At 41.7% G+C, this 27,120-nt stretch overlaps 1 protein-coding gene across 1 annotated transcript in view; it reads left to right on the top strand.

Moving 5' to 3' along the window:
* GPC3 (glypican 3) overlaps nucleotides 1–27,120 on the top strand; it is a gene marked incomplete at both ends in the record, with an annotated part of 376,515 nt that overhangs the window by 6,429 nt on the left and 342,966 nt on the right. Inside the window, one exon of the mRNA XM_084258526.1 lies at nucleotides 25,422–25,583. Coding sequence (XP_084114652.1) covers nucleotides 25,422–25,583 — 162 coding nt within the window. The remainder of the gene's footprint in view (nucleotides 1–25,421; nucleotides 25,584–27,120) is intronic.

Raw genomic sequence — 27,120 nt, 5'->3', positions numbered from 1 at the left:
AGAGGTGCATTTCTCACAAGTGATGACTTGGAGGCTATTCTGTATTTCCCAAAAAGTTACACAATAAAGCATGTGTTTATTTCTTAAAAATCCAGAACAAGGCAAAATCTTAGAGTAGAATTTTAAGTGACCTTTTTTAGTCTGCCTTTTGAAAATCAGTTTATTACTGGAAAATTGGAGTTCTTGATTATGGGATCTTTAAGGTACATGTTCATATCTGTGTCTCCCCTGCTAGGCTGGGATCTCCATGAGGTTAGGAGCTGTATCTTATTCATCTTTGTACTCCCAGTGTTAGCAGAGTACATAGTACATGTAAAAGATACTCAATAACTATTTGTAAACTAAATGAATGGAATTAGAACTGTACAGATACAAAATTTCCATAAAATGAATCTGTAAGGAGTTGATTCACTTTTTACTATTATGCTAAAGTTTTTTTTTTTTTTTTTTTTTTTTTTTACAAATAACTACTTTTCAGGTCAGAAATCCATTTGTTGTCTATAGGTAAGTGACAAAGGACAATGCTTTAATTCATTTGTGTGCACTGTAATTCCTTGGAAGAAGTAGACTAGCCAAATCTTACAGAAGGTAAGTATTTTGTGCTTGTTTACAAGACTATACTAAGTAATGTGATGATAAATATCTCCACATCTATGTAAATACTCATTTGATCTTTATAGATTTGTGGTACTTAGGTTTATGAAAATAATGCAACTTCGTGTCAGTTACAGAAACAGACACTGAAAGTATGCACGTGTTTCCTTGGAATTTCGTGTTTCTTACCTATAGCATCAAGCCTCATAAATGTACATTTGAAAGGACAGAATCCAAAGTGGATTTTTAATCATGGAAATTTTATTGGAGTAGGATAAAGGGCCTCATGAGAATTCTCTTAATTCCTGTATGCATTAGGGCAAACTTTTAAAGTCAGCTGAGAAAACTCAATTAGTTGAATGGCACGACCCATTGGGAGTTCTTTCAGACAGATGCCAAAGGAGGAAAGATGATGAAAAAGTAAGGGATGATATTCATTTGAAAAATTGATCAGAATTTTATTTGCATACTTTCCTCCTTAATTGTGGTGCTGCTCCCTCTGTCCCAAACTCATCATGTTGGTACTTACAGCATGTATCATGCCTTCCTGGGATTTTCCATTGTTCTTTGTCAAATTTTGGTTTAGGTGAATGAAACTGAGGGAAATACAGTGAAGTGAGAGTCAGCGTGATGAAGACACACACACACACACACACACACATTTGAGTTGCATGTGGGCAGAGATAATACAGAGATGTACCCCAATTGCATTTGGCTCCCAGAAATACTTTACCTGTATTTCTGCACACTTAGCCTCCATGTTTTTTGAAGTGCAGAGCTTATTCATAGCCACTGCCAGTCCCTACACTCATTGAATCCAGGAGCTATGTTTGAGTCTTCATGATATCCTTCAAAGTGGAGAGTAGAGTGCCTTGTACAAAGTTATTAATAAAGGCTGGAAAGAATTTAGAATAAACAGCTAAAACATTGCACAGAGAACTTGATCACTGTAAGTGAAACCCTAGGATGGTATACAGCTAGAGGACGACGGATTTTCTGCATTGTCTAAGTTGATCTGCAGCAGAGACTGAGGAAAGGGTGGTGGAACTGAAGTGTATCTAGCGATTCTTTGTGACCCTGGGAACCTTGTTGCCTCTCTTTCAAAACAAAAACTTGAGGAGGAAGTGACAAGGAGAGAGAAATTCTTAACTGCAGGTTTATCTAAATGTGATGTTTGACTGTTTTTTTTTAAATATATATGCACATATATAAATATATATTTGTTATTTTGATAGCAGCAATTAATTATGTGTTATTTAAACTGAAAGTTTTTGTTACTTGTAGCTGTGGGTGGTCTTTCTCAATCATACCTTACATCTGGGTCATGAAAGCCCTGCTTTCATGTATCTTACATATAAACAATGCAGCCACTTATAAAGGCATAACCTGTTTACAGGTTCTGAGTTCTACTGAGCTACTTGGTTTCCTCCTCCACTCACATATTTGTACATGCATACATAAATGCCTGTATCATATTCCTGTATCGGTGTATGGCCTTTATAATCCAGAGAATAAGCCTAACGTACCTGAGAAAAGCTACAGGGAACAGCTTTGCAGAGGGGGTGTAAACTATTTTCAGTTGGATTGGCCCCAAATTGTTGCAGAGTTAATTGGCACTGATACTGTTGAGCTACTGCTCATTTCTCAAGTTCTGTCATCTCCCCAAATACAGCGATGTGATCCTTGTTAAAGTAGTGATGGTCAACCCACACTGTACATTTGGCTCATTTTGGAGAACTACTAGCCCTGGCTGCTTTGTGTGTTGAGCTCCATTGAAAGAGGACTGTGACCCAAGAGGTGGTTTCCAGTGGGTTTCATGAATTGATTGTATTGGGGACTATGTTTACCTGTTTTGGGAAACAGAAATTCTCAGAAAATGAACCTACTGGTAATAAACTTTGTCTGTTCTCTCTGCATAAATATTTAAATGTTTTTCATTCACTCTTTAGTTCACCCACATTTATCGAGCATTGGAGTTATGCCAGGTACTGAGCTAGGAGCTGATGAATAAGATAAAACCACTGCCTAGGGAAGGAGCCCGATAAAGGAGACTGGAAGTCAGGGCAGCACAGCGAGAGCCACCATGGAGCTGGGCCCCCTGGGGAAACCAGGGGGCTGTTGAGCTATGGAGAAGGGCAGCCTAATTGCCTTGAGTGGGCTGTAGTGTAAAGTATGTGCAAAGGTACAGAGTTAAGAGACAAAATGACACGTTTGTTGGACTAGGATAGTTGATTGGTTGGAGCACAGATGTGGGGAAAGTGGAGAAAAGATGAACTAGAAAGGTAGGCAGGATATGCTGACGGGTTTCCTTGGGTTGTATCCAAGATTGGTGAAGAGTCATGAAATGAAAACATTTTAAAAAGGAGAAATAACTGAACGTTATTCAGTACGGAGGATGACTGGTGAGTGAATGGTAGTAGGGCGCTTCAGTAATTCAGGTGAAAAGATGGGCAGGAAAGAGAAGAATAAAAGAAAAAGTTGAGAGAAAAGAGGAAGTAAAGTTGATGTGATTTGGTGACTGGCTGTGAGGACAGAAGGATGAATCTAGAACATTTCCTGGGTGGTCGGGTTATGGTACATGACAGGTGCTCCGTAAATATTTGTCGACTAAATGAGTGAAGTGTAAGAGGAGCATCTTTTTAAGGGGTAAAATAATGAGGGGTCCTTTGCTCTTGGAGGAAGAAATGTCTGCTAGGTAGATGAGGTTGTATTTTATATCTTAGAAGCAGAGAAATCAGGGCTGGAGATACATACTTGGACATTATCAGCATATTAGATGATAATTGACACTCTGGGAATAGATGAGATCACTGGGAAGGAGTGCATATAATCTTTTGGAGTTCAGGAGATGCATAGTTGGGACTCATCAGCATATAGGCTCACGTTAGAAGTCATGGGTGTGGATGATATTTTCCAGGCTTTTCCATGTGACATGTCTTAAAAATGTATTTTACCGACATCTGGTGATTTAAAGAAAAACTGCCAAAGACTTCAAGAACTGTCCTGATTAAGAGAAAGTATGAGTATTTGTTGTCGTGGTCCAAGATTTCACAAATAAGATAATGTACTACCAAACACACATGCAAGTGTATGCGTGTGTGTGTGCCTGCACACACACACACAGTCTTACACTTAGAAATACATTAGAATCAAGGGATCAGACTTCTGTTATTTTTGATAGCAATAATGATTACTGTGTGTTATTTAAACTGTTTGAAAGTTAATTGTTATTTTTAGCAGTGGGTGGTCTTTCACAGTCATATCTTACATGGTGTTGTGAAAGGCTTGCTTTTATATATCTTATGGCCAAACAGTGCAACAGCTCAAAGTGTCTGCAGTTCTGAGTTGCACAGACCTAACTCCTTCCAACATGGAGGCCTGTTGGACCCTCCCATTGGTGAGCACTCTCCTACTTTGGAGAATGAAAGCTGTAACATTGTATTGCTTTTCGAGCTCTGGTCTCTAAGTCACTTCAGATTGGGACCTGCTGGCTAGTGTCAGAACATGTGGTTTCAAGCAAATGCTATGAATGTGTGTAATTGGGCTGATCTTAAGTGTCAATGGAGATGTAATAATTTTTTGCTTGGGGGTGGAGAGAAGGTTGTATAATTTCCTGTTTCTCTGCCATGAATGGTTTCTTTAATTTTGCTGCTATTTCAGAGATTCCTTCTTCAGGTTTTGCACTTTCATTCAACATAAGCTTGAAACTCCTTGTTCTCCAGTAGATGGTATGAGGCCACTTTTAGGTGATGGAAAAGTTTGGGAGGTCCAAAAGGGAAGATCATTCAAATCATTTACTGAGGGTCTACTGTGTGCCAGTTGCTTCTGTTTAACCCCTCATTTCATCTACAGAGCAAATCTGAAAGGTAGGTGGTGTCGTCTCCATTTTACAGATGAAGAAACTGAGGTCCAAGAAAGATTGACGTTTCCAAAGGCTGTGTAAGTGGTGGAGCCAGGCTCTTGCATCCAGTATTGTCTCACTCTTATAGTTCATGTTTTTTCCAGTATACCCATTGGATTATGAGGGAAAGGAATATGGTCTATTTTCCAGTATACCATTGGATTATGAGGGAAAGGAATATGGTCTGGATATAAAGTATTTGACATAAATTCCCACACTCCTTTGACTTTTGGGACATTGTATGCTCTGGGTTCCCCTCCTTCTTGTAAAGCTGGTTCTGTCTTTGCTTGTTTGCCCTCTCCCTCCCACCCTTTAGTAGTTGCAAGTGTTCCAGTTGCGTTTGTCCTTTGCCCTTTTCGTTCTGTCTTTGTTCATTCCCACATCCATTCCCATGACTTCATTGTCTTTACCCCCTATTGCTTTCCAGCCCAATCTCTTCCTTGCTTCCCAGTTCACAATTTGCCAGTGGCCTGCTGGATATCTCCATCCAGCAGTCCTGCCAGTGCTTCGCTGTCAAGAGTCAAAAATGACTCCATTTTCTTTTCCTATTTGCACAAACTTGCCTCTCTCCAACATTCTACCTTTCTGGTGGTAGCTCCTCTTTCTGGTACCCAGACTTGAGACCTTGAAATCACCTGTGACTTCTCTTTTTAAAAATCCCATCCCCAAATTAATTGGCCTAGTCCAGAAAATCTGCCTCCATCATCTCTCTTACCCTCACCCCCCCAAGCATGTGTGCCCACTATTTAACAGGATGTTAAGCCATCACTGGGATAATCACATAGTTGTTTGCCTCCAAGCCTTTGCCTAGAGACCATCTCTTACCTTCCTAACATCCATGCCTGCTGCAATCTTACCCGTGTTTCAAGGGATCTGTACAGTGCCTTCTTCTTCATGAACGATTCTCCAGGGTGAGGTCTGCTCATTTCTCCTTTTGAACACCACTTTCGCCGCCCTTCTCCTATAGCCTGGGCTCTTGCTCTTGTAATAATCGATGTACTCAACTTTTTTTCTTCTTATTCCTTCAAGTGTGACCTGTGGACAGTGAGTATCAGTATCAACAGGGAGCTTAACATATGCACAATCTCAGGCCCCACCCCAGACCTACTACGTCAGTTTGTATTTTCAAAACAATATTCCCAGGTGATTTGTATGTAAAATTTGAGAACTACTACTTCCAAGGTAAGCTCCTTGAGGGTCGAAACTTTGCAGCACTTACTGGAAGGTCTTGTGTGTGATAGCTAAGTGTTCTTTTGATTCCCCACATTTGTGCTGTGCTTTGGCTGTTCAGTTCATTGATGAGGTCTCAGAGGCCTATAATGTATGGGGGAGTGAGGGAGGCGAAGAGGGAGGGAGGAAGGGGAAGGAGAGAGAGATTCTGAGAGGGAGGAGTGGGAAGAAAGTGAGAATAAAGGGACTAGGAAGAACCTAGAGGATCTTTGTGGCTAACAACTTTGGGATGAGTTTGAGAAAACGGTCTTTGCCCTTAAGGAGGACTAGAACCTCCAGTCTAGACCTTGGCTTACTTTGATTTGCCATGGGAAAGTGTCTTTTAAGGTCACTTTGCTCTTACCTTAGGGACCTCATGGCTTCCCACTTTCTCTTCTGCTGGCATTCGGGGGTGTGTCTTCTCTGGACATCCCCAGAAGTCCAAGTGGAACTTTTGAAGAGTTTCAAAGGACCGTGGCAGAGCTGTGCTCTGAGCGTCCAATAGTCCCTTCTGTTTTCAGAAACAGACTTTCTGCTTTGTTTTGAAACTTCAAAGTTTATTTCTGAAATAAAGGTCTCTTTCCCCCCACGGAATTCTGAAGGTTTTATACAAGTGTTAATTTCTAAAACCTAAGTCATTTCTTGCCTTTGAAACTTCAGTGCTGTGGGTCAATTTAATAACGTTGCCTGAAGGTTCTTTTGGCCTTCAAAAGCTGTCAGATTGCCTTCTCTTTGTTCTTTGAGAGAGTAAGGTTGCCTCCTTCACAAAGCCTGAAGGTGACGTCGTTGGAAGCAGCATTTATTCAGTCCTTCCCAGTCTTCTCCCACCCCACAACAACAGGCAGTTCTAGTTCCAAATCAGGTCCTTGTGGCAAGAAGACCTATTCCTAACGAACAGTTCTGGGTAAAATTTCCAAAAAGCTAATCATTTCAGAGAATCGTGAGAAGAGGTGCCCACCACTCTGCTACCGGGATCTTTTCTAGGGCTCACAATCCCTCCCAGTCTCCAAGGGCCCTGCCTTCATTGTCTGCCTGGCTGCAGCCACCCCCCCCCCCCATCTTCCCCTTTCACCTTCCTGCTTCCACCCTCACACTCTCTCTCAACTGGTTATAATTTAGAACAGAAGGTGTTTTATGGTTTGTTATATTTATTGAATGGTTTTGTGTTTCTTGTTCTGTAAAAAAAAAATAGATGAATGGAATGTTTTCTATTTTCCCTGTATTTTAGTTTTAAGTTGTTTCCTTTTCCTACCGCTCCTGATTTGCTTCTCTCCCTTTTCGTCCCCCACCTCCCTCTACCTCCTCCACATCTGCCTGCCCTCAGTAATTCTGGAGCGAAAACAGGCTTCCCATTTCTGCCCACATATTTGGTTTGGGTACCTGGTTACTTCCCTTGGGATATTGCGAAATTCGATTCCTTAGTTCGTTTGGAAATGAAGAGCTTTAAAATACACGGATGAATTTACATTCCACTTTCTAAGAACTGAGGCTTTTTTTTTTTTCTGGTGCAGATAGGACAGGCTAAATATATCTGACTCCAGTATCTCAGATCATTGCTATGTAGTTTACATTCTCTCTTACTTTGTCATAATTCTCAATGAATGCAAATTGCATCTTTGTTCTTAGAAATCTCTTTTCATAGAATGCCTTTCCCTTTTCTAAAGATAAGGGAGCCCCTTTGAAATACTGCTTGGTCGTGGGGGAGAGCTGACACCTACCTTGTAGGCTAACCAAATGATAGACTGTTTTTTTTTTTTCCCCTGATGAAGTTATCAGATTTCAGGGACATTGTTTCTCTTGCAGGATTTTATTGTCCTAGTTTCAAATTTGACTTCAGGTTAGCAAGTATATTCCAGTTGGACTATTCCTTGGTATTTTTTTCTTTGTCTTTTTACACTTATGGGGGATCTTTTGTTTGTCCTGTTTCTATTTTCTCTTCCAAGCTTGGCCAAGGATGTTAGGTTATGCACTTACGTATAAATATTTAACAAGATAAGTTAGACAAAATGTGCTCGAAGATCTTTCAGCCGTCCCCCCGCCCCCAAGCCCAGCTCAGTTTTTGTGTGGAGTCACAGATGGTTGCTTTATCTCAGATGTTTAGATTTAGAGGACATTCCTTTGCACTTTGCTTGATGTACACAATGAAATGGAAGCTTTTGCGTCAATCTCGACTACCAAAATGGTGGTAGCACCAAAGAACAGATAACATTGTGTTCCTCTGCCTATTTTTGCCTAACTAGTGCCCCAGACGTGCCTAAGCCAGAGAGTTTTAGGTATGAGATTGTGTGTTTTGTAAGAAAATATTTTGGATAAAGACTCATGCTCTCAAGTCAGGAATAACAATTAGTACCATTCATTAATCAGGGGCCTGTTTTGACTTTGAGTCCTGGCTAGGAAATATAAACTGTGAAAGTCACACATATATATGAACCTCAGGCAAATTTATGACTTGTCAGCCTTTTAAGGTTAAATTCTTAACCCCAAATCGGGGCTGGCTTTATATGTGGAGTCCGGCACATTCCTCTGGGCCACTGAACCACCCCCCTCCCCAGCCCTTCGCTTAACAGCAGCTAATGGCCTAATGAGCAAGAAGGATTTCTGCCTCTTATCAGCTGCCTTAACGGCAACAGGAAGGCTGATATACAGAGTGCAGGTCAAAACCTGAGTTCTTGGACTAAAAAACTACAGGGTTAGTTTAAAACTCTGGCCATGTGGTATCACTAGAGACATCAATACGTATCAATAAAGAAGCCGCTGGACACCAGGTCAAACAAATCGTAATCGTTGTCAGAAGTATGAACAGATTAATTAATTTTGCTTATAGTTCTTTTATTCTTGTCTAGTTCTTCTATAAATAGGCGTCATATAGTCTTTAATGAGCTTCAGTCTGTGCCTGGAGGCTGTTATGGTCGTGTGTGCATGTTGGATTGTCAGATGGTGATGATGATGGAGACAAGGATATTTATATTTTGGCCGAATTTTGGAAGGGGCTGCCAAATCAAGGTGAATAGGTATCTACCACTACTTTGATTTCTTTTTAAACTGAGTTTTTGAATCACTGTGCACTCAAATGGCCACGGAATCAGAGAAGGCTTTGCGCCTCCTCAGACCTTTGCCTGTTTCTTAGATCCACTTGGAATCCGGGTTCAGACTCACAGAATAAATATCTCAGGGTGTTCAGTGCCCATCCTAGTGAAAGCCCCTTGACTTTCATCTTCTGCATTTGCATTTTTTTCAGAGACAATAATGAAAACATTTTTTTTTCAGATTATGTTAGGTTATCGGAAAATCCTATTTACATAAACAGGCATTGTTATGGCTTAGGGAAGAATGTGGGGTCCCATTCTTTAGTTCCTTGTATATCTTTGCTAAGGCTTGTCTAAATAGAAGGCATGATGCTTTAGTCTAAGCAGCTTTTCTCATTTAGGTAAGCAGGGTGGTTTGAAATTTCAGTTTACTAGATAATTAAGTCTCTTCTTAATTATTTCAGGCATGCAGGTTGCTCTCTTGATAGTAAAGACCCTAAAAGTCTAGTAATCTCCTCAGGCATCCATTTGGTAATAAAATCCTGTGCGTTTTCAGGGGTTCATTTTCATGACAATTGTTCCTCTCCCACCCCCACCCTGAAAAAAATTCTGCTATCTTTGAGGGCCTTGGTCTCCTCACATTTGCAAAAGCTCACTTTAACAATATATAAGGATGTTGCTGGAATTCCTGGACCGAGAGGAAATTTAAATGTATTCAGATTCATGCTCATTACACAGCTTTCATTTAGAGATTTTTAATAGCCTTGTCATATTTCTCAGAAAATCATCTGCCTGACTTTGCCAGACTTGGTTTTCTGCCCTGAATGAAAAACTGAAGATCAGCAAAAGTGCAGCCTAACTAGCCCCTATTCTATCTGAGAGAGAGAGAGAGAGAGAGAGAGAGAGAGAGAGAGAGAGAGAGAGAGAGAGAGAACCCCCCTCAGAGGTCATCTGGTGCAGGGGGAGGTGGGAAAAACCTAAAAAGAAAAAAAAGACCCGGCCGCCTTCACATCTGCTAGTCATTCCCACGGGTGGACTTCAATTCAGCAAGTTTTTATTGAGCACCTGTGGTGGGGGTGGTGCTAATAATCGTTACCATTTATTGAGCCAGGCGCTGTGCGAAGCCCTTTATGGGCACCATCCCATTTAATGCTTACAACAGCACTACCAGGTAGGTATTATTAGTTCCCCCATTTTACAGATGAGTAAACTGAGGTTTAGCAACATTTAGTGACTTGTCCGAGGCCAAATAGCTAGAAATGAATTAAACCCACTCAGTCTGGTGCCAGAGCCATGTTCCTCATATTACTTTTGTGATGGGTTCACCATTTCTAGAAATGACTCCCAAAACCAGTTTGGAGAATGCAATATATGTGAGATGGTGGGGATTCAAGTCAAATACTCCACTTCCCCTGCTCGTAGTGGGGGAGGCAGACATGTAGACAGATGAGGACCATACCCTTACAGGCGGGAATGGAGGAGGGCCTGGGAAGAGCAGTGGCTTGAACCTGTGGGAATCTGCATCCCGAGGGGAGCTCAGCAGCCTGGAGTCACGGACACTTGATTTTCCTGGTCAGTGAAGGTCATCTCCTCTGAGTTGAGCTGCCTCAGTGATTGCATCTGCCGGTTTCCATCGCTGCCCCAGCTCACTGTGACCTCAGCTGTCTTAACCCAGCAGTCTTCAGACTTGCGTGGCCAGTGCGGTTTGGGAGAGTTGGCCCATCTTCCTGCGGCACTGTTTCCTCTTTCTTTCAGTTCTCCCTTAAAAATAAAAGTGCCAGGGGTTAAGAAGCAACCTATGAAGCTAACCCGCAGCCTCTGCGGCATGAGTTCGATCCCCGCCCAGGGAGCTGCCCACATGGCGCAGCAGACCTCTCCTGTCTCACCTGCTGCTCCCCTCAGCAGTGTACTTCAGTCAGTCTGCCTGTTCTGTTCCCCGCTCTGTCTCTGGTGAATCCTCTCATCCCCCCACACCTCTGGCCTGTGCCTCCGCTCTTGTATGCATAAATAAATCTTTAAAAAATAGAAGTACCGGTTAAATCAGGCTGATATGCCTCAGCCAGGTTGTCTGATCTTGAGAGATGGTAGCTTTCTGAAGGCCGGTCATAGGAGACCAGCAGCCCACAGGAGACCCTGGGTCCAGGGTTGGCTCATCAGTGTGATCTGGGGTCCCCCTGGCACTGCCTCTGAGAGCCCACACTGGGCTCTGGAGAGTGCTGGGTCTGACTCATCCACAGCTTGGCAGCAAAATGAAGTTACTATTAGCAATTTGAGTTTTTCAGTGAAATCATGGTAATGGAGAAGAAATCCTCAAGTCACCTGTTTGAGTAATATGTTTTTGTTTTTTCACAGCTCCTGAAGAAAGCAAGGAGGAAAAAAAATCTTAACTGAGCATCATTGAAAAGTCTTCTATGTGTTGCATTAATAACTTAGATCTTCCACAATTTTAGGAACGATTTGGTTCAGAGTAAAGTGAACTCACCAATATATGTGTGTTTAAAACGATATCCTTTAGCTTTCAACCTCAGCTCACCAAAAGCTGCTTGTCTTCAAGTTTCCTAGAGCAGCTCTACATGGGTTTGCTTGCCAACTCCCTCCCTTCATTAAATCACTTGTGCAAAAGGGGTTGCCACTAAGTCTAGACTCTAGCAACATGCAGGAGGAGGGCCCATTAGTGAGGATTTTGATTCATATTACAGGAGGATGGGAGGAGGAGGAGGAGGAGGGAAATCTGTCCTTCCCAGTCCTTCAGATACTCAAGTTCTAGCACAACAGTATGTGGAAGATGTATAAAATTACTGGAGCATTTACACAGCTATTCCCCAAGATGGCATAAATGCCACAGCACTAGAGCATGTCAGTATAGACACTCAGGTCAGCCGAAGGAAAGGAAGAAGGAAAAGATCAATAACTTTGCCTCTCACTCAGGAATTGAGAGTGAGTGTGATTTTCTTTTGGTTGTGTTTTGCTCCGGTGCTGGGTGTTTGTTGAGCTAACAAGGCAACTGACTCCCTCTTGAACAGGTTCCTATCACAGGGAAAGGGAAAAGATAAAATAGAGGGCACAGATTATTTACAGTGGCTGAGAATGTAATTACAAGGTGCAATGGCTTGAAACTGAAATTTAGGTTAGCCATTAGAGCCAGAAGCAGCATTTTAACAGTAGGGCAATTGGGTATAGGAAAGATTTGCCTGAGAGCTGGGTAAACGGCCTCTCTGTAAGTGCTGGGGACTAGGGCGGGTGTAATGTGAAGAGGAAATCCTACCGAATTCATCGTTGGGCTGGAGGCCCAGGCTGGTAGACATCTCCTGTTGTTGCCTGGCTCTCTGGTGACTATTTGCTAATAGTTTGAAACATTTTTTCATGTATGCAAAATATGCCTAATTTGTTAAAGCATAGGAAAACAAATGAATTTGAGCCATGAGAATGAGTCTGTTTCCTAACAGATTTTCTAGAATGTGGGCCAAGGACTGAGGCAATATGATCAGTTTTTTTTTTTTTTCTCCCTCCTTCTGCAAGCCTTCTTCCTTCTTATAGGATGGGGCTCTGGCTGTTAATGCAATATTTGGACTCTGTCAATAGAACTTTCTCAGGGTTGATTGACCCCAGATAAAATATAGGTCTGCTGCCTTTTATCTTTTTATTAATCTTTCCTTTTTGATATTGCCCCTGGTCCCTATCCAGGTGTTCTGGGTTGTCTCCCTTTCCTGCAGCTGGACGATCCCAAGTAAATTCTTTCACCTGCGGGGTATGAGGGAATTACTCAAGGAGGATTGCACTTACAGACAACACTCTATGAAATTGCTTAACCGAAGTGGTAGCTCACCTGGGATGAAACATTTATATGTTACTAGGCAGATTTTAGCTGGGGGAGAGCAAGACAGGCAAGAGAGGAGCGTGTATTAGTTTCCTAGGGTTGCCGTAACAAATTACCAGAAGTTTGGTCAATTAAGGCAACAGAAATGGATTCTCTGGAGGTTCTGGAGGTCAGAAGTCCCAAATCTAAGAGTGTGCTCTCTCCAAAGGTTCTCGGAGAGAATCTTGCCTCTTCCGCCGGGAAGGGCTCCAGGCATTCCTTGCCTATGGCGAAGGACTCTACTCTGCCTCTGTCTTCACAGGACCGCTGCTCTTCTCACTGTGTCTCTCCCCTCTGCGTCTCTTATGAGAACACTTGTCCCTGGATTCATACCTCACCCAGATTTCACCCCAAGGTCCTTAATTACATTTGCACGGACCCTTTTCTCAAACATCAGTGATACCACAAGAAAGGAGTCCTGTCCACAGCTTCCAGAGGTCAGGACGTAGCCATATCGTTTTGGGGCCTCCATTCAACCGACTACAGAAGAGAACTCTCTGGGCCTCTGAAATCACAGCAGTTTACCAGAGCTCTCTACTCTAAGGGGAACTTGCTCTAGGGAAGTTTAAAGTTTGTTCCAAAATTTCAGTGTTTTTTCTTGTGAGGGATGTGGGTGGCAACTGCTGTGAGCCCATCTTCCAAATGGTTAACTTGAGGACCTGGGCAATGAAATGACTTACCCAAGTCGTTCTGTCTGACTCCGAAGAACTCTGAAACAGGGTAGGCTACGTATTGTTCACCACTGACTTTATCTTTTGGGGGGTATTTTTATTGTGGAAACAGTGGTTTACAACATTGTATATAATTTCGGGGTATAGGTTCACACCGCTTCAGATGTGTTACATCACCACTTGACTTTATGCCTTAAATAATGACTCTTGCTGTATTTTTTTTTCCTTAAATTTTTTTTTTCTAAACACTTTAGCTATGGGAAGGCAATGATTGCTTGTTACTTACCTGAAAAGCCATTTCAGGGGAATGTGGGATCAAGGTGTGATGTATGCTTTCACTCTTCTGCCGATTTCCACCTAGTCTCGGGGGTTTGCCAGACATCAGCTATGGGCAGTTTGGGAAGCTAGGAACATCTGTGAAGCAAGAGACTGCTTTTTTAGGTTTAGGTAGATGGTGTTTTAGGTACAACTTGCCTGCAGAGTGGTAAATACATAGTTGTCACACACAAGACATTTTCTGAAGAAATATCACATTTGCTTTTGACAAAAGGGCCAGATCTAACATGGCAGTGATAGCCTTGGTTTGTAAAGAGATTCATGAGTTAGAGTGTGGCCTTTGTGGAAATGCAGGAAGGAACACTGGTGCTTCCCAGGTCCACTCTCCTACCCTGTGCTTGATTCCTGCCTGCGGTAGTGCTGATGCTGCTACCCAAATTATGCTTTGAATACTTCAAGACATTGCTAACTATCAATAGGTATGATAAGCAGGCTCTTCTTGTTGAGTATTTGTTCACTCATTCAGTAAGTTGAGTGTGCACTACATAGGGGTTACTCTGCAATGTGAGGGAATACAGAGATAGCCATGATTTAACCCTGGCCTGTAGAAATTTACAATTGGTAGTAGGGATAAGAAAAGTATATCAATAGCTATAAAACCTAGCGAGCACAGTGTAATATTAGAGGTACAAAGCATACTGAGAATCCTGAGGGTTGACAGCTCATGGGGTTTATTTGGCTGGGAGGTAACTGGAAGCCAGACATTCTGGAAGAGAGACTTGGGAGAGATCTTAGTATGGATGAGTGGGGTTTGATAGCTGAAACTAAAGGAATAGCATGTCCAGGACAGAAATAGCCTGAGCAAAACATGGAAGCAGGACGTGGGGACATATATTTGGGAAATGTTCAGTAAGATTCTAATCCTCACAACCACCTTGGGAGGTAGGTGTCATTGGCCACCTTTTATTTTTTAAAATATTTTATTTTTATATATGCATACAAGAACTGGGGTGTAGGCCAGAGGTGTGGGGGTGGAGTGAGGGGATTCACCAGAGACAGAGCGGGGAGCAGAACAGGCAGATCTACTGAAATACACTGCTGAGGAGAGCAGTGGGCGAGACAGGAGAGGTCTGCTGCGCCATGTGGGTTAGCTCCCTGGCTGGAGACTGAGCTGGTGCTGTAGTGGCTGCTGATAGCTTCATAGTGCTGAGACTTAATCCCTTGTGCCACCAGGGAGGCCCTTGTTGGCCATCTTTTATAGATAAGAGAGCTGAGGCTCAGAGAATTAAGTAATGTGACTAAAATCTCATGGCTGTTAGGTGGCTAAGTTGGGATTCACACCCTAGTCTGTCTGAGTTCGGAATCCTTCCATTTGCCACTGCACACCATACCATTAGGAAGTTGTCTGCCATTAGTGGAATATGAGAGAGGGAATATCAAAGGGAATCTGGCTATTCTATGCTGTACAGTGCTGCAGAGGCTGAGTCGTTGGTCTTTGCCTAGACCCTGTGCTCATGTTCACAAAAGGCCAAGTGTTATTGACAACGCCTTCCTAGAAGGGCAGAAGCAAGGGCTGTGTCTCTTGTATATGCTCCCAGTGCCCAGTCTAGAGTGGGCATTCTCAGATCTGAAATTAGTGTAGGGGTTCATTTAGTCTAATCCCTTTTTGAGGAAAACAAGCCTACATTTGGGAAGACATGTTGTCACAAGCTGATTAGGTAGCAGAGCAGATGACACTTTAGTCTTTGTAGGAAAGGGCTCGTTCCTTCTGATTTGACTTCATACATAGGGGAATGGGCCTAGAATATAAGGTTTGGGCCCAGGGTGTTGAAATTCTCAACTATGCTTTAGGTCTGTCTATTTGAAGATTGTATCTGAAAAATAAAAATTATACATCCCCTGAAAGACGGGATCTCAGCTACTTAGATATCTGAGTTGAATAACAATTAGTGAAAGAGTGACTAGGGGAGATAGGAAAATTACCTTAGTTAAGTCCCTTTGGCAGAATTGAAGTCTGAGATATTTTATCCCAACCCTGGAGTAACAGGCATTGTTCTCCAACCCAATTTAGCTTTTATTAGGAGTTCCCCCTATTTAGTGTGGTGTGTGTGTGCATGCATGAGAGAGAGAGAGAGAGAGAGAGAGAGAGAGAGAGAGAGAGAGAGAGAGAGAGAGAGAGAGAGAAAATCTTCATCTCTTCATTATTTTGGACTCTGAGGAATCCTCCTTCATTTTCCCTGGGATACTGCTCTTCTAAAATTTGCTTAGTAGCATCAATTAGTCTGACCTAGTTCCTTCAAAACTATAATCTCTTGAAGTTCAGGCACTGGTTCCAAGTCAAAGGGGAGGGCATTAAGCCCAAACCTCAGTGGGCCCCTTGAGACACAAAGTTGAGTCAGTCAAGGGTCTTTTCCCTAAAGGAACTAAAATCTAATGGAGACGAGGCATACAAATGTAACTGTGATGCAAGTGAGGGAGGGTGGGAAGTGTTTTTGCAAAGGCTATGGAGTGCTGTGGGAATCCAAGGGACAGAAAGCCTGTGGAGTATCTCTTTCTGCTCCCATAAACACTCTCCTGTGAGAATCCATTCCAAAGATAATTAAGAGGCAATTATACCTCCATAAAGCTGGAGAAATTGAAAAAGCAACACACATACTAGAAGGTAACCGAAGGTGTCTAGGAATCATTTTGTAGCAGGGTTCACAGAGGTCCCCCCATTTTGGCCCCTCCTAGGTGCCACCGGCTACTTTTCCCTCTAGCCTGACCAGGTTCCTGGCCACTGCCATCCACTTTTGCACCCCTGTGCCGTTGTTCATTTTCTTGGAGGGTTTTTAGGCAGGAGAATGATGTGATATCAGATATGTACTGTAGAATGATCTCCCCCGGGCTTGGGTGGAGAGAGTGGAGAGGCAGGAAGGCCAACTTATAGGCTGTTTTCATTGTTCAAGTGAAAAGAGTTGAAGTGATGAGGTGAAGACAAAGGAGAAATGGCGAGGGCCATTAAAAAGCAGAAAACAGTGGGAGTTAGTGGCATTTAGCTTAGTGGAGGAGGGCAGTGAGGTGTCCAGAATGACTTGGAGGTTTCTAGTTGGCTTGGGAGTCCATTTCCTGGGCAAACCTGTGACCTCCGGGGCAGGGACTGTGTCCTGTTCATTGTTTTCCTTGGGTTGGGCATAGTCCCCGACACAGAGTAGTCGTTTAGTAGATGTTGGATGAATGAATCGTTCACCACTTTGGCAAGCTGCATGTAATCAGTGAATTTGTATTCCCAGAGCACATGTTGACTGCTGGTTGGGAATGTGGTCCAGAAAGAACCTCTTTGTGGGAGAGTGTAGCGATCTAGGGATTCAACCTTTACCAGGCATGAAATGAAATGCAGTTAATTGACAGTTGGCAGTAGAGATAAAGGTAATTCATTCTTTAATTCTCAGGCTTAGAGAATGGCTTATCTCCCGGGTTGCTTTAAACTCCCAGTCCTCCAGTGTGGAAGCGACATTTTGGCCTGCCTTTTATAGAGACACAGTCTATGGTGGCCCCGGGCATGATCTTTGATTGAAAGTCTGAGCTCATGCTACCCAGGTGCACCCTCTGCAAGGTCACGTTCTTTCAGGCTAAATAACAGAAGGGTAACCTTCAGCTGGGTTCCCTAAGACAATTTCTTCAACTGGCAATCATCACTTTCCCCATTGGTTTCAGATGCAGCCATTTCTTTCATCTGTATTCCTATCTTGATTAGTGGGAAATTAATGAGCGTGTAAGATTTGATTTAGATAATGATTAATTAGGGGAAAAGGCACCGTTCTAATAGCAAGTCACTATTATATGCTAAGGAAATTAGTTAATATTTCTGGATGGCAAATTGACTTGTCCTCTGTTTAAAAAAATACCTCTTAAAAATGCCTGGTGTGTTTTTTTGGCTTCATTAGTAGAGCAACCTACACTTAATCCTTTGGATAATTTTAATAGGCATCTATTATTTTTCCTACAAGTCATGAAGCAACCGCAACCAGTTTTGGATATCATTTATTCCTTTGCTTAATATTACTTTAATGATAATATCACATTATTATTTTTAGCACAATGTACCTTTGTTAGCAAAAAAAAAAAATAATAATCTGCTATTCCTAAAGCAGGCCATGGCAATGAAATGTGTCATATCATCATACAAATATATGTGGAAAAGATTTCAATTTTCATTGTTACTGAGCCCTGACAATTCGTTCTCTTCTGTTGCTGTTTGAATGTTTTTTTTAACTTATGAAAGATCAAGGTCTACATTCATATTTCTTCTGCTCTTTAATGTGTTTTTTAATGTGATTTTTGACAATTTATAGTCATTAGCTAAAATTGCAGTCTAGTAAAATAACCAACATATAGAACATAATAAAGGTAATTAGAGAATCGCAGAGCTGCAAGTGACCTTGGGTTATTTAGTCCATTTCCCCATTTCGGGTTGTAAGACTAATCATTCTAAACAGCGCTCTTCATCATATTATTCCTCTGCTTGAGAACCAACAATGATGCTTTCCTACCTATGGGTCAAACCCGCAGACTCCCGTCTGCTTTCAAGGCCCTTCAAATTCTGACCCATCATCTTACCTTATGAGTTAGCTATGCCCCAGACTCTGCTTTTCTCCAGAGAGGTTGGTCTTGCCCCGCTGTGCCACAGGTACTACACACATTTCCTGCTGTTGGCCTCTCCAAAATCTTCCTGTCCTTTCCTGCGTAGCTCAAGGCCTACCTCCTCTTGGAAGTCCTCTTTGACCCTCAGGAGCCTCTTTAGCATTTCCTAATCTGAAAAATGTTTCCTATAGTATATATTTTTAAATTCCACCTTATTGAGATATAATTTGCAAACAAATAAAATGCACCCATTTTGCAGTCCTTTGCCTTATCTATTCAGCCTTGTGTTAAGTTTTGTCCCATATAGTTGCACTCCTTTGAATGAAGAATGTAATGAGTTTTGACAAATGAATACACCTGTGAAACCACAACCCCAATTAAAATACAGACTACTTCTATCACCTAAGAAAATATAATGCATATTTTTTCACCTAGTCAACACACCAACATTTACTGTTCTCTTACTATTTTTTTTTGCATGGAAAAGTCTGGTATCTTAGCATGAATTTGTTTTTCATTTGTTCACATGAGCTTTACATAACATACGTTGAATGCTAACTTTGTACCAAGAAGACTAAGACCTTTTCATGCATCATCTCACTCCTTGCAATAGCTCTATAAGGTAAGTGCTTACCTGTGTGTCTGCTAGACTTAAGCGGCCTGTTCAGCTACCATTATGGTCACCTGCAGTTCTGCATTCCTATACAAAGGTCAGAACTGTCCAGTCACAGTCATATGAGCCAAACCTTACAAGGTGCCTTTCATATCAATCAAGAGCAGAAAGCTTGATCACTCTGGGAAGGGTATGCATCAAGAGGTATGACTGGGAATGCCCGGGGGGCTAAGGATGGATACATAAACTTAATACCGACTCATACGTCATGAGGTATGACCGGGAACGCCTGGGGGAATGCCGATGTAGGACAAGGGACCCCAGAAGCTGATCAGTGGAATGCCTTGTTGATAAGATTAGGACCATGATGGGGGTCTCTGGCCCAGTTTCGATGACAACACTTGGTCATCAAGCTGGTTACATGGTGAGCAGACTCGTGTCCCCCAAGCCCTAGATGACATTCCTGAGTGTCACCATCCTTTTCTCCTTGTCCTCCTAACGCACGTAGCTGATGCTCTATGATTATTCCATCAGTAACGACTGCCAGGATCTTGCTCTCAGCAGCATCCTGCCTTGCGCAGCCTGCTCCACGACTCCTGTGTTTTTGTCAGTGTGGTGTTGCCCGATGCAACACCTAAGTGGGAGAGCCCCATTGATAGCTAAGGACAAAAAGGCAAATAGAGGTTAAAATATTTTCCAAGATCAAAGTTAGGCATACAGATGTAAAAATTTCGGCATCTGTCTCCACTCCCTGTTTTTATATCACACAGACACATAGGGCTGAACCAGTGTTTTCAGTCTGCAACCGTCATTCATTCAGCACTGTATGTGCAAGGCTGAATGGGATCGTCATTTTCTGCTCTTTAGGAACTAAAAATCTAGGAGAGGAGATTATAGTGGGAAGGTACTTTCTAATCCTCCAAAATAAATGGGAACTAGCAGCCCTGTAATAACTTGAGCTATTTATTTATTTAACATCTGGGAAGGCAACTTGGGAAGCCTTAAAGGGTTCAACCATAGTGACTTATTTGAATAGTCAATTGCCTTTTCCTTATCTCATCCCAAGCTATATTGCTTGTCCCTATTCCCATTTCCCAGCTGAATGCCAATTTTACCAAAAATAAATAAAAAGAGCACCACTTTGATGACTGATGACTGTTATCCATGAGTACTTCACCTTTCCATCTAATAAAGGGTTTTTTTCCTTTCACTTTCTTTTGTGCCTGGCATACCTCAAGGCTAAAATGTCTTAAGGGTTGCATCTCCTTCCTTCCTGCATTGACTTTTCTGCTTTCATTCACAAAAGTATGTGCCAGTTCTTGGGGTACTTCCTCAGTCACTTACTTTTGGTTTTACTTTTTTTTTTTTTTAAAGATTATCTATTCATTCATACAAGCACTGGGTACAGTCAGAAGCACGGGAGGGTGAGAGGACTCACCAGAGCTAGAGCTGGGAGCAGAACAGGCAGACTGATGAAATACACTGCTGAGTGGAGCAGCAGGCATGGCAGGAGAGGTCTGTCGTGCCATGTGGGACCCTTTCCGGCAGCCGGGGACCGAACCGGCGCTGCAGAGGCCACGGGCAGCCTCGCAGCCTGGCGCTCAACTGCTGCGCCACCAGGGGAGGCCCGGTTTTACTTTTTATTCCTCCTACTTGGGGTTTAGTTCTCAGAGTAATTTCTTTGTTTAGTTGAGATGGATTCGCCTCTAATTTCTTCTCTCTTTGTTTCTGTTTTGTTTCTCTCACACACATGCTCATGCATTGAAATGGTTATATAGTCCGTTACTGTCATTTCATTCAGGCATATCTAGCCCTCCTGGCCCACTTTGTTCCCTATGCTGTCTTGTGCTGGGGTTATATGACATTTACTTAAACATTTTCCCCTTTGGCATCTATTTCTTTCCTTTATGATTTGGAAATCTTGAATTCTTATCAATTTATAGATGTTTTATTTCCTCAAATCCAAAGCTAACTCTCAGCCCCTGGATATTTTGTACCAGGGTCATTGATGAAGCAGGCGGGGGTAAGTGGAAAGGATAACGAACCTGGATTAGGTTCGGTCATCTGTAGAAATGTAATATATACATTCCTTTTACTTGGATAGCACATACACTTTTGAACAATGATATCTGACATGTTTTCCCAGAAGTTCTTATTTGAGGTTTTACTCCCTTAAAGATTTTTGGCTAAACTGATTCTGGCAGTAGTAGGAGCTTATGCAGTGATGACTTGGGAAGGGACACATGTGTAAGCTCTAAGGTGCTTTATGAATTATCATTTCAAAGACAGGAAAAACTGGTGTCAGGATAATTCACAGAGACACTCCTGGGCTTCTGTTGGTACACTGAGTGATAATTTGTTACCTTCTAAGATTGAAGCGACTCATAACACTCCCCTGAGAAGTGATCTGAGTCTGCTTATTTTAGAACTCTCACTAGCTAGAGCTGCTGGGAGTAAGCACGGTTCTAGCAGTCACCCAGCCAAAGAAACCTCACCAGTCCTGAAAACTGGAAGTCATCACCCATAGAAATTTAGAAACACAGAGGATTTTATCTATAACATTTAATTTTATGAACTTACTCGACTGCGGATATTTTAAACACACACTGCTTTGGCATTGGTTTGCCATGAAAATCATAAAACCTTGCTAAATGGACAGGAACTTGGTATATCTTGGAGTATCTGCTATATAGAATTTTTCATTTCTATACATGTATTTCAACCAACCTTGTTTAAATCTAAATTAGGCACTCTTCCCCAAGGGGACTTTTTCCTTTCTTGGTCCAGTAAACTGCATCAGTTTCTACTCCTGCAATAGTATTACATTTCGTAACCTCATGTACAAAGAACACAGTGAGCTAGAACTAACTCTGTTTTTTCTTTTTCTGAACATAATCATAAAAGCCTTTGAGCTTAGACCATATTTAAAATTGGTTTAAGGCTTGTATATGAGATTGACATTTATAGGAGATAAATCTGAACTCTGTGTCTCTAGACCCCAAATTGTATTTTGACACATTAAATATCACCTTTCCATCCAACACTATAAATTTCAGTGCTGGATTAGGTTTGGTGATATGTATTATCTGTGTTCCCCTTTACTACTTTTGTCAGCAGCTCCCTTGAGGGGGGGAGTGGAGGAGCTGGGTGTGTGAATATCCTGGTATCCAACCATGATGTCACATGAGGCAAAAGTTGGTGAATTTCATTCCGGAATTAGGGAAGGAAAATGTGGGCCTATACATTAAGGCCATGATTAACTAAACTTCCTAAGGAGATAAAATGCTGTAATACACTTTTTCCCTAGTTATTTAGGGCTAACTAGTCCCCTACATTCTTTGAAACCTTGGTTGTTGAACAGCTGTCCAAAAATGTCTGAATATACTCTAGCCTTTCTTCAGTAAGATTTGATGTTTGCTATCCAACCTTATTTAATGAAGGACTTATGGGGTTCTGGGGGAGTCATTCTTATATCCCATCATCCTAGCTAGCTGGGTTCCTTTATTGCACTCATTTACTCTGTACTGTTGATAGATACTTATATCTTTTTAGCCCCTTCAGGTAGTGAGCTCCTTGGGGCAAAGTTCAAAGTTGTGCCTTCACTATATAGCACAGAACCTGGCACACAGAAGATCTGGTAGACTGGGTCCTCTGAGCAGTAAATGCCAATGTGACACTTAGGGGTACAAGATATTTAAAGGGGAAACATCTGTGAAGGAAAAATATGCAGGGAACTAAAAGATGATGAGAGACCCATCAGATTGTGGCTCATGTGTGACCCCTGTGGAGGAGAGAATGTTGAGTAGGAAGAATCTTAGACTGCAGTGCAGTTTTAAGAGAGTATTGTCAAGGTCATTGGGGAGTCCTCAAACCAAAATTCCTGTCAGCAAAGTCCTGTTTCTCACAAGACTTAGCATCTTTGCCATACTCAATTGTTGTCTGGGAGGGGCCTCTAGGGATGTGGCCTGTGTTCAACATGGTGGTGAATGCAGAACAGAGAAGCTGGGGCCATTAGTCAGTCACACTCCCCAAAGTAGGAGTCTTGAGATGCACATTCTCATGGGGACTGCAGAAGGAGGTCAACAAGTGCTTATTGGAGTGAGAGTTTGAGTAAGAAGAGGAAGGAGATTGGACTTAATATTCATTGAACCCTAATATTTGCTAGTATTCATGGAGGAAATAAAATCGTGGAACTCTCCTTCACTTCCCTCAAATGTCACTTCCCTCAAATGTCACCTCATGAAGGAAGCCTTCCCTAAACCTTATATAAATAGAATTGTCCCCACAACCACATTTCCTATCCCCCTTCCTTTGTTTTTTAAACGTTAAAAAAATTACAGCTTTATTAAAGTGTAATTGATGTACAATAAATGCACAAATTTTAGGGGTATAATTGGATAATTTTGACATGTACACAGCCATTAAATAATGGCCACAAAATAATGAACATATCCATTACTCCCCCAAATTTCCTACTTCCTTTGTAATCATTCCTCCCTGCCAGCCCCTCCCTGCCCTCTGTACCCACCCCCAGCAACCACTGAACTGCCTTCTGTAACTATAGATTTTCATTTTCTAGACTTTTATATAGATCGAACCAGAGAGAGAGAGAGAGAGAGAGAGAGAGAGAGAGAGAGTATGTGTGTGTATATATATTAGATTTATTTATGCATACAAGAACTGGGGTACAGGCCAGAGGTGTGGGGGTGAGAGGATTGACCAGAGGCAGAATGGGGAGCAGAACAGCCAGATTGACTCAAATACTCTGCTGAGGGGAGCAGTGGGCGAATCAGGAGAGGTTTGCTGCACCATGTGGGTAACTCCCTGGCCGGGGATCAAACTCGTGCTGCAATGGCTTCAGATAGCTTCATAGGTTGTGTCTTAACCCCTTGCGCCACCAGGGAGGCCCGAGAGTATATATTTTTTGATGTGGCTTCTTTCACTCAGCATATTCTCTTCGTAGTTTATCTGTGTGGTAGCATCTATCAATAATTCATTCCTTTTTATGACTGAGTAGTGTTCCATTGTATGTATATACCAGTTTTTTTTTTATTTTATAGTCTCTGTAACACTTATCACAACTTGATATTTTTATATAAATACAGATATAGAAATGGAAATATGTTAATTGTTATCTCTCAGAGCATAAGCTCTATAAGGGCAGGGACTTTGTATTCTACTATATCCATAGTGCTTGTCACTGTGCCCAATAATTATTTGTTGAATGACTCCTGTCTGCTCTCAATGGCTTCACTTGTCAGTCACATATATGCTGATGACTTCCATGGATGCAGAAGTGTGTTGAGTCACCAACGAAAATCTGAGAATGACCAAAACTTCTATCATTGGGAAACTTAGATGAAGATCATTATCTGAGTGTGAGAAATAGAACACAAGAAATGGACTTGTGTGTCTGTGTGTGTGTGTGTGTGTGTGTATTGGGTTCAGTTGGGTATGCTGAATTTAAATTTCCCATAGAATAGTAGAAAATGTGGGCTTTTGGGGCTCAGGAAAGGGGTGAGGGAGGCTGGAGAGCAAAAAGGTAGAAGAGGACCAATCGACTATGGCGGGGGACTGTGGGTACCTTGGTGGTGGGTGTGGTTTGGTAACATACTTCTGAGGTGGTGTGAACCTGTACCTGTGAATCATAAACAGTGTTGTAAACCAACACAATCTCATAAAAAAAGAGAAATATAGCTTTCACATGGATTTAGATAAGATCATCTGGGGGGGTGATATAGAATGGAGAGCGTCAATGATACTTAAATGATAGGTGAAAGAGGAGGAAGCAGAAATGTGGGCCATAACAGTAGGTGTGTGGGGGGCGTGTGTGTTTGGGGTGCGGAGGACTGTAGATACATTAAAACAAGGGAGGAGGAGAGTTTTGAGCAGAAGGGTTTGGTGAACTGAGGGATGCAGAAAGGGTCACATTGGACAATTGAGAAGAGGTTCTGATATCCTGATTTTGGAGACAACAATAAAGGGCTTTCTGCACCTGCATCTTAAGGAACTTAGTGATGAAGTAACTCGAGTTCAGAGGACAAGATGAGGTCAACATGTGTGGTATAGAATGTTGGAGTTGGTAAGGGATTTTGGTGATTGCCTAATTGGTAATATTGTTCTCTGAATGTTTCCTCTGTGAATCTTACCATGGACCTTTATCTAAAACAGCAACATAGCTTTGATACAGTATTGATGTTTCAATCATTTATCCCCAAAAGCAACATTGCTTGGCCAGAAAAAAACATTTCATTAGAAAATCATAACTGGAATTTTGGAAATTGCTTCTTGGTTGTGTTCTCATCCATAAATTGTAATCAAGAAAAAAAATTGTGGGAGTGAAGATTTATCTTTTAATAGACAAATTAAATATTGGTGCTCAATGACGTTTGCATGGTAATATAAATTAGTTTATGCAGAATTTGAGTCAAACCTAGGCAATTATTTCTGATGGTTTATTCAAAAAGAATCAGTCATAAGGATAATTGGCAGAAAATAGGGATAATTTAAGATAACACTAATTTTGAATGATTTTTACTTTCTTTTTTAAAAAAATGCATTTTTTTTTTTTTACCGTTTGCCTTGTCTGTGTGTGTGTGTGCGTGTGTGAGTCATTCTGCTTACTGAAACATGAAAAACTTGTTTGTTTCAGGATCAGATTTGCAAGTATGTCTCCCCAAGGGCCCAACGTGCTGCTCAAGAAAGATGGAAGAAAAATACCAACTAACAGCACGACTGAACATGGAACAACTGCTTCAGTCTGCAAGTATGGAGCTCAAGTTCTTAATTATCCAGAATGCTGCGGTTTTCCAAGGTGAGTTCTGGGGCTCATTTTTAGATATGCAGCTCAATGGCATCATTATTTGGGCACTGGCCTTTCAAATGCTAAGTCTAATTTATAAATTACCATTCTTGCATTAATGCTTGATATATAAAAACCACTTAGTGAGAGACTCTGGTTAAGGAAAAACATATTTTCCAGAACCTTCATTTAGTTTTTGGAAAGGTGGGTATTTTCAAATACCCGTTGTCCACATTTTTTTCACCTGTATGTAAAGACTGCAAATCCATGCAGAGAGAGCTCCCCACTAGCCCATCAAGACTTGTTGAAAAAACAAATAAGTTAGATATTTGTGAAGCATGCATGAACTCATTCTGACCACTGGGGCCATTTCCATTTAAGAGGGAGAAACTGGCTTGACATTTTGTCACTTGTGTGAGTGATTTCCTCTTCTCTCTTTGTGAGTCTTACTCCTTGTTACACCCTGGTGACTGCAGAAGAAGCTGTTGTTGCATTGCAAAAATGGTAGGAAATGACATTCTCCTTGTGAACTTGTAGGGCTGTCACAGCGGGGTGGGGAGTATCCTCTTGATACAAAGACCCAGCTAATGATGATGATCGTGGTGGCGGCAGTGGTGACAGCAGGCACTTATATAGCACTATGTGCTTGACATATATTAATTCACATATATTTACATATATTAATTTCAGTGCTTTATATAGATTAACTCACTTAACCCTCACGGTAAGCCCCATGGAGTATTAGTCGTAGTACCTCCATTTTATGGATGAACACCCAAGCCACAGCAGGGTTAAGTAACCGCCCAAGCTCCTGCAATGATTAAATGGTAAAAGTAGGATTTGAACCCAGGTGGTCTTGGTCTTAGAGCCAGTGCTTTTTAACAATCTCCCTATGCTGCCTCCTGGGAAGAAAAATTAAATGATGGATATTGGGGCTTCTGTCCTTCCTTAAGCAGATAGAATGAACTGCTTTATTCTTGTCCCACAAAGACAGCATTGGGGCCAGATCAAAAAAGAACACGTCTCACTACTTGACATTCCAAATCTCTAGATGTATGGCACCTTTATAAGAATTAACTTCTTTGAATTGCTAGGTGGGTTGATTATAGCTTATTTCATACATTGTAATGAAATTCGTAGAATTAGCTAAGAAAATTATTCAAATTAGCTAATAAAGCATACATTCACAATAGCTTCTTGGGTCAGAGCCTCAGGGGGGTGTTGGGCTGATTATATGAAGTACAATATATATAAGCTTGACGTATTTGTTAACCTATTTATGCAGTCAGACTCTTGTGAAGAGTTTGTTGAGACTAACAATTTGGCAATTGAATGAATAATTTAAGCTGATTTTAAAAATACATGTACCATTCATGTACTTTTTAGATTGGTTTTGGAGCCGATCTGCTGGCTGAAAGTGGGGTGATAAGTGATGTGACACGAGAACTGGGTTGAAGCAGAGAGCTCAGTCTTACTCTTTGGGGCGTCAGGGGGTGTGTGAGTGTGTGTTTTAAGAATAGAATGTTTTTTGATTTGTTTCATTCCCAGT

Source organism: Talpa europaea (genome assembly GCF_964194135.1).
Source record: "Talpa europaea genome assembly, chromosome: X".
Classification (NCBI taxonomy): Eukaryota; Metazoa; Chordata; class Mammalia; order Eulipotyphla; family Talpidae; genus Talpa; species Talpa europaea.
Note: the sequence above shows the minus strand (reverse complement) of the source record. Positions and strands in the feature narration are given on the sequence as shown.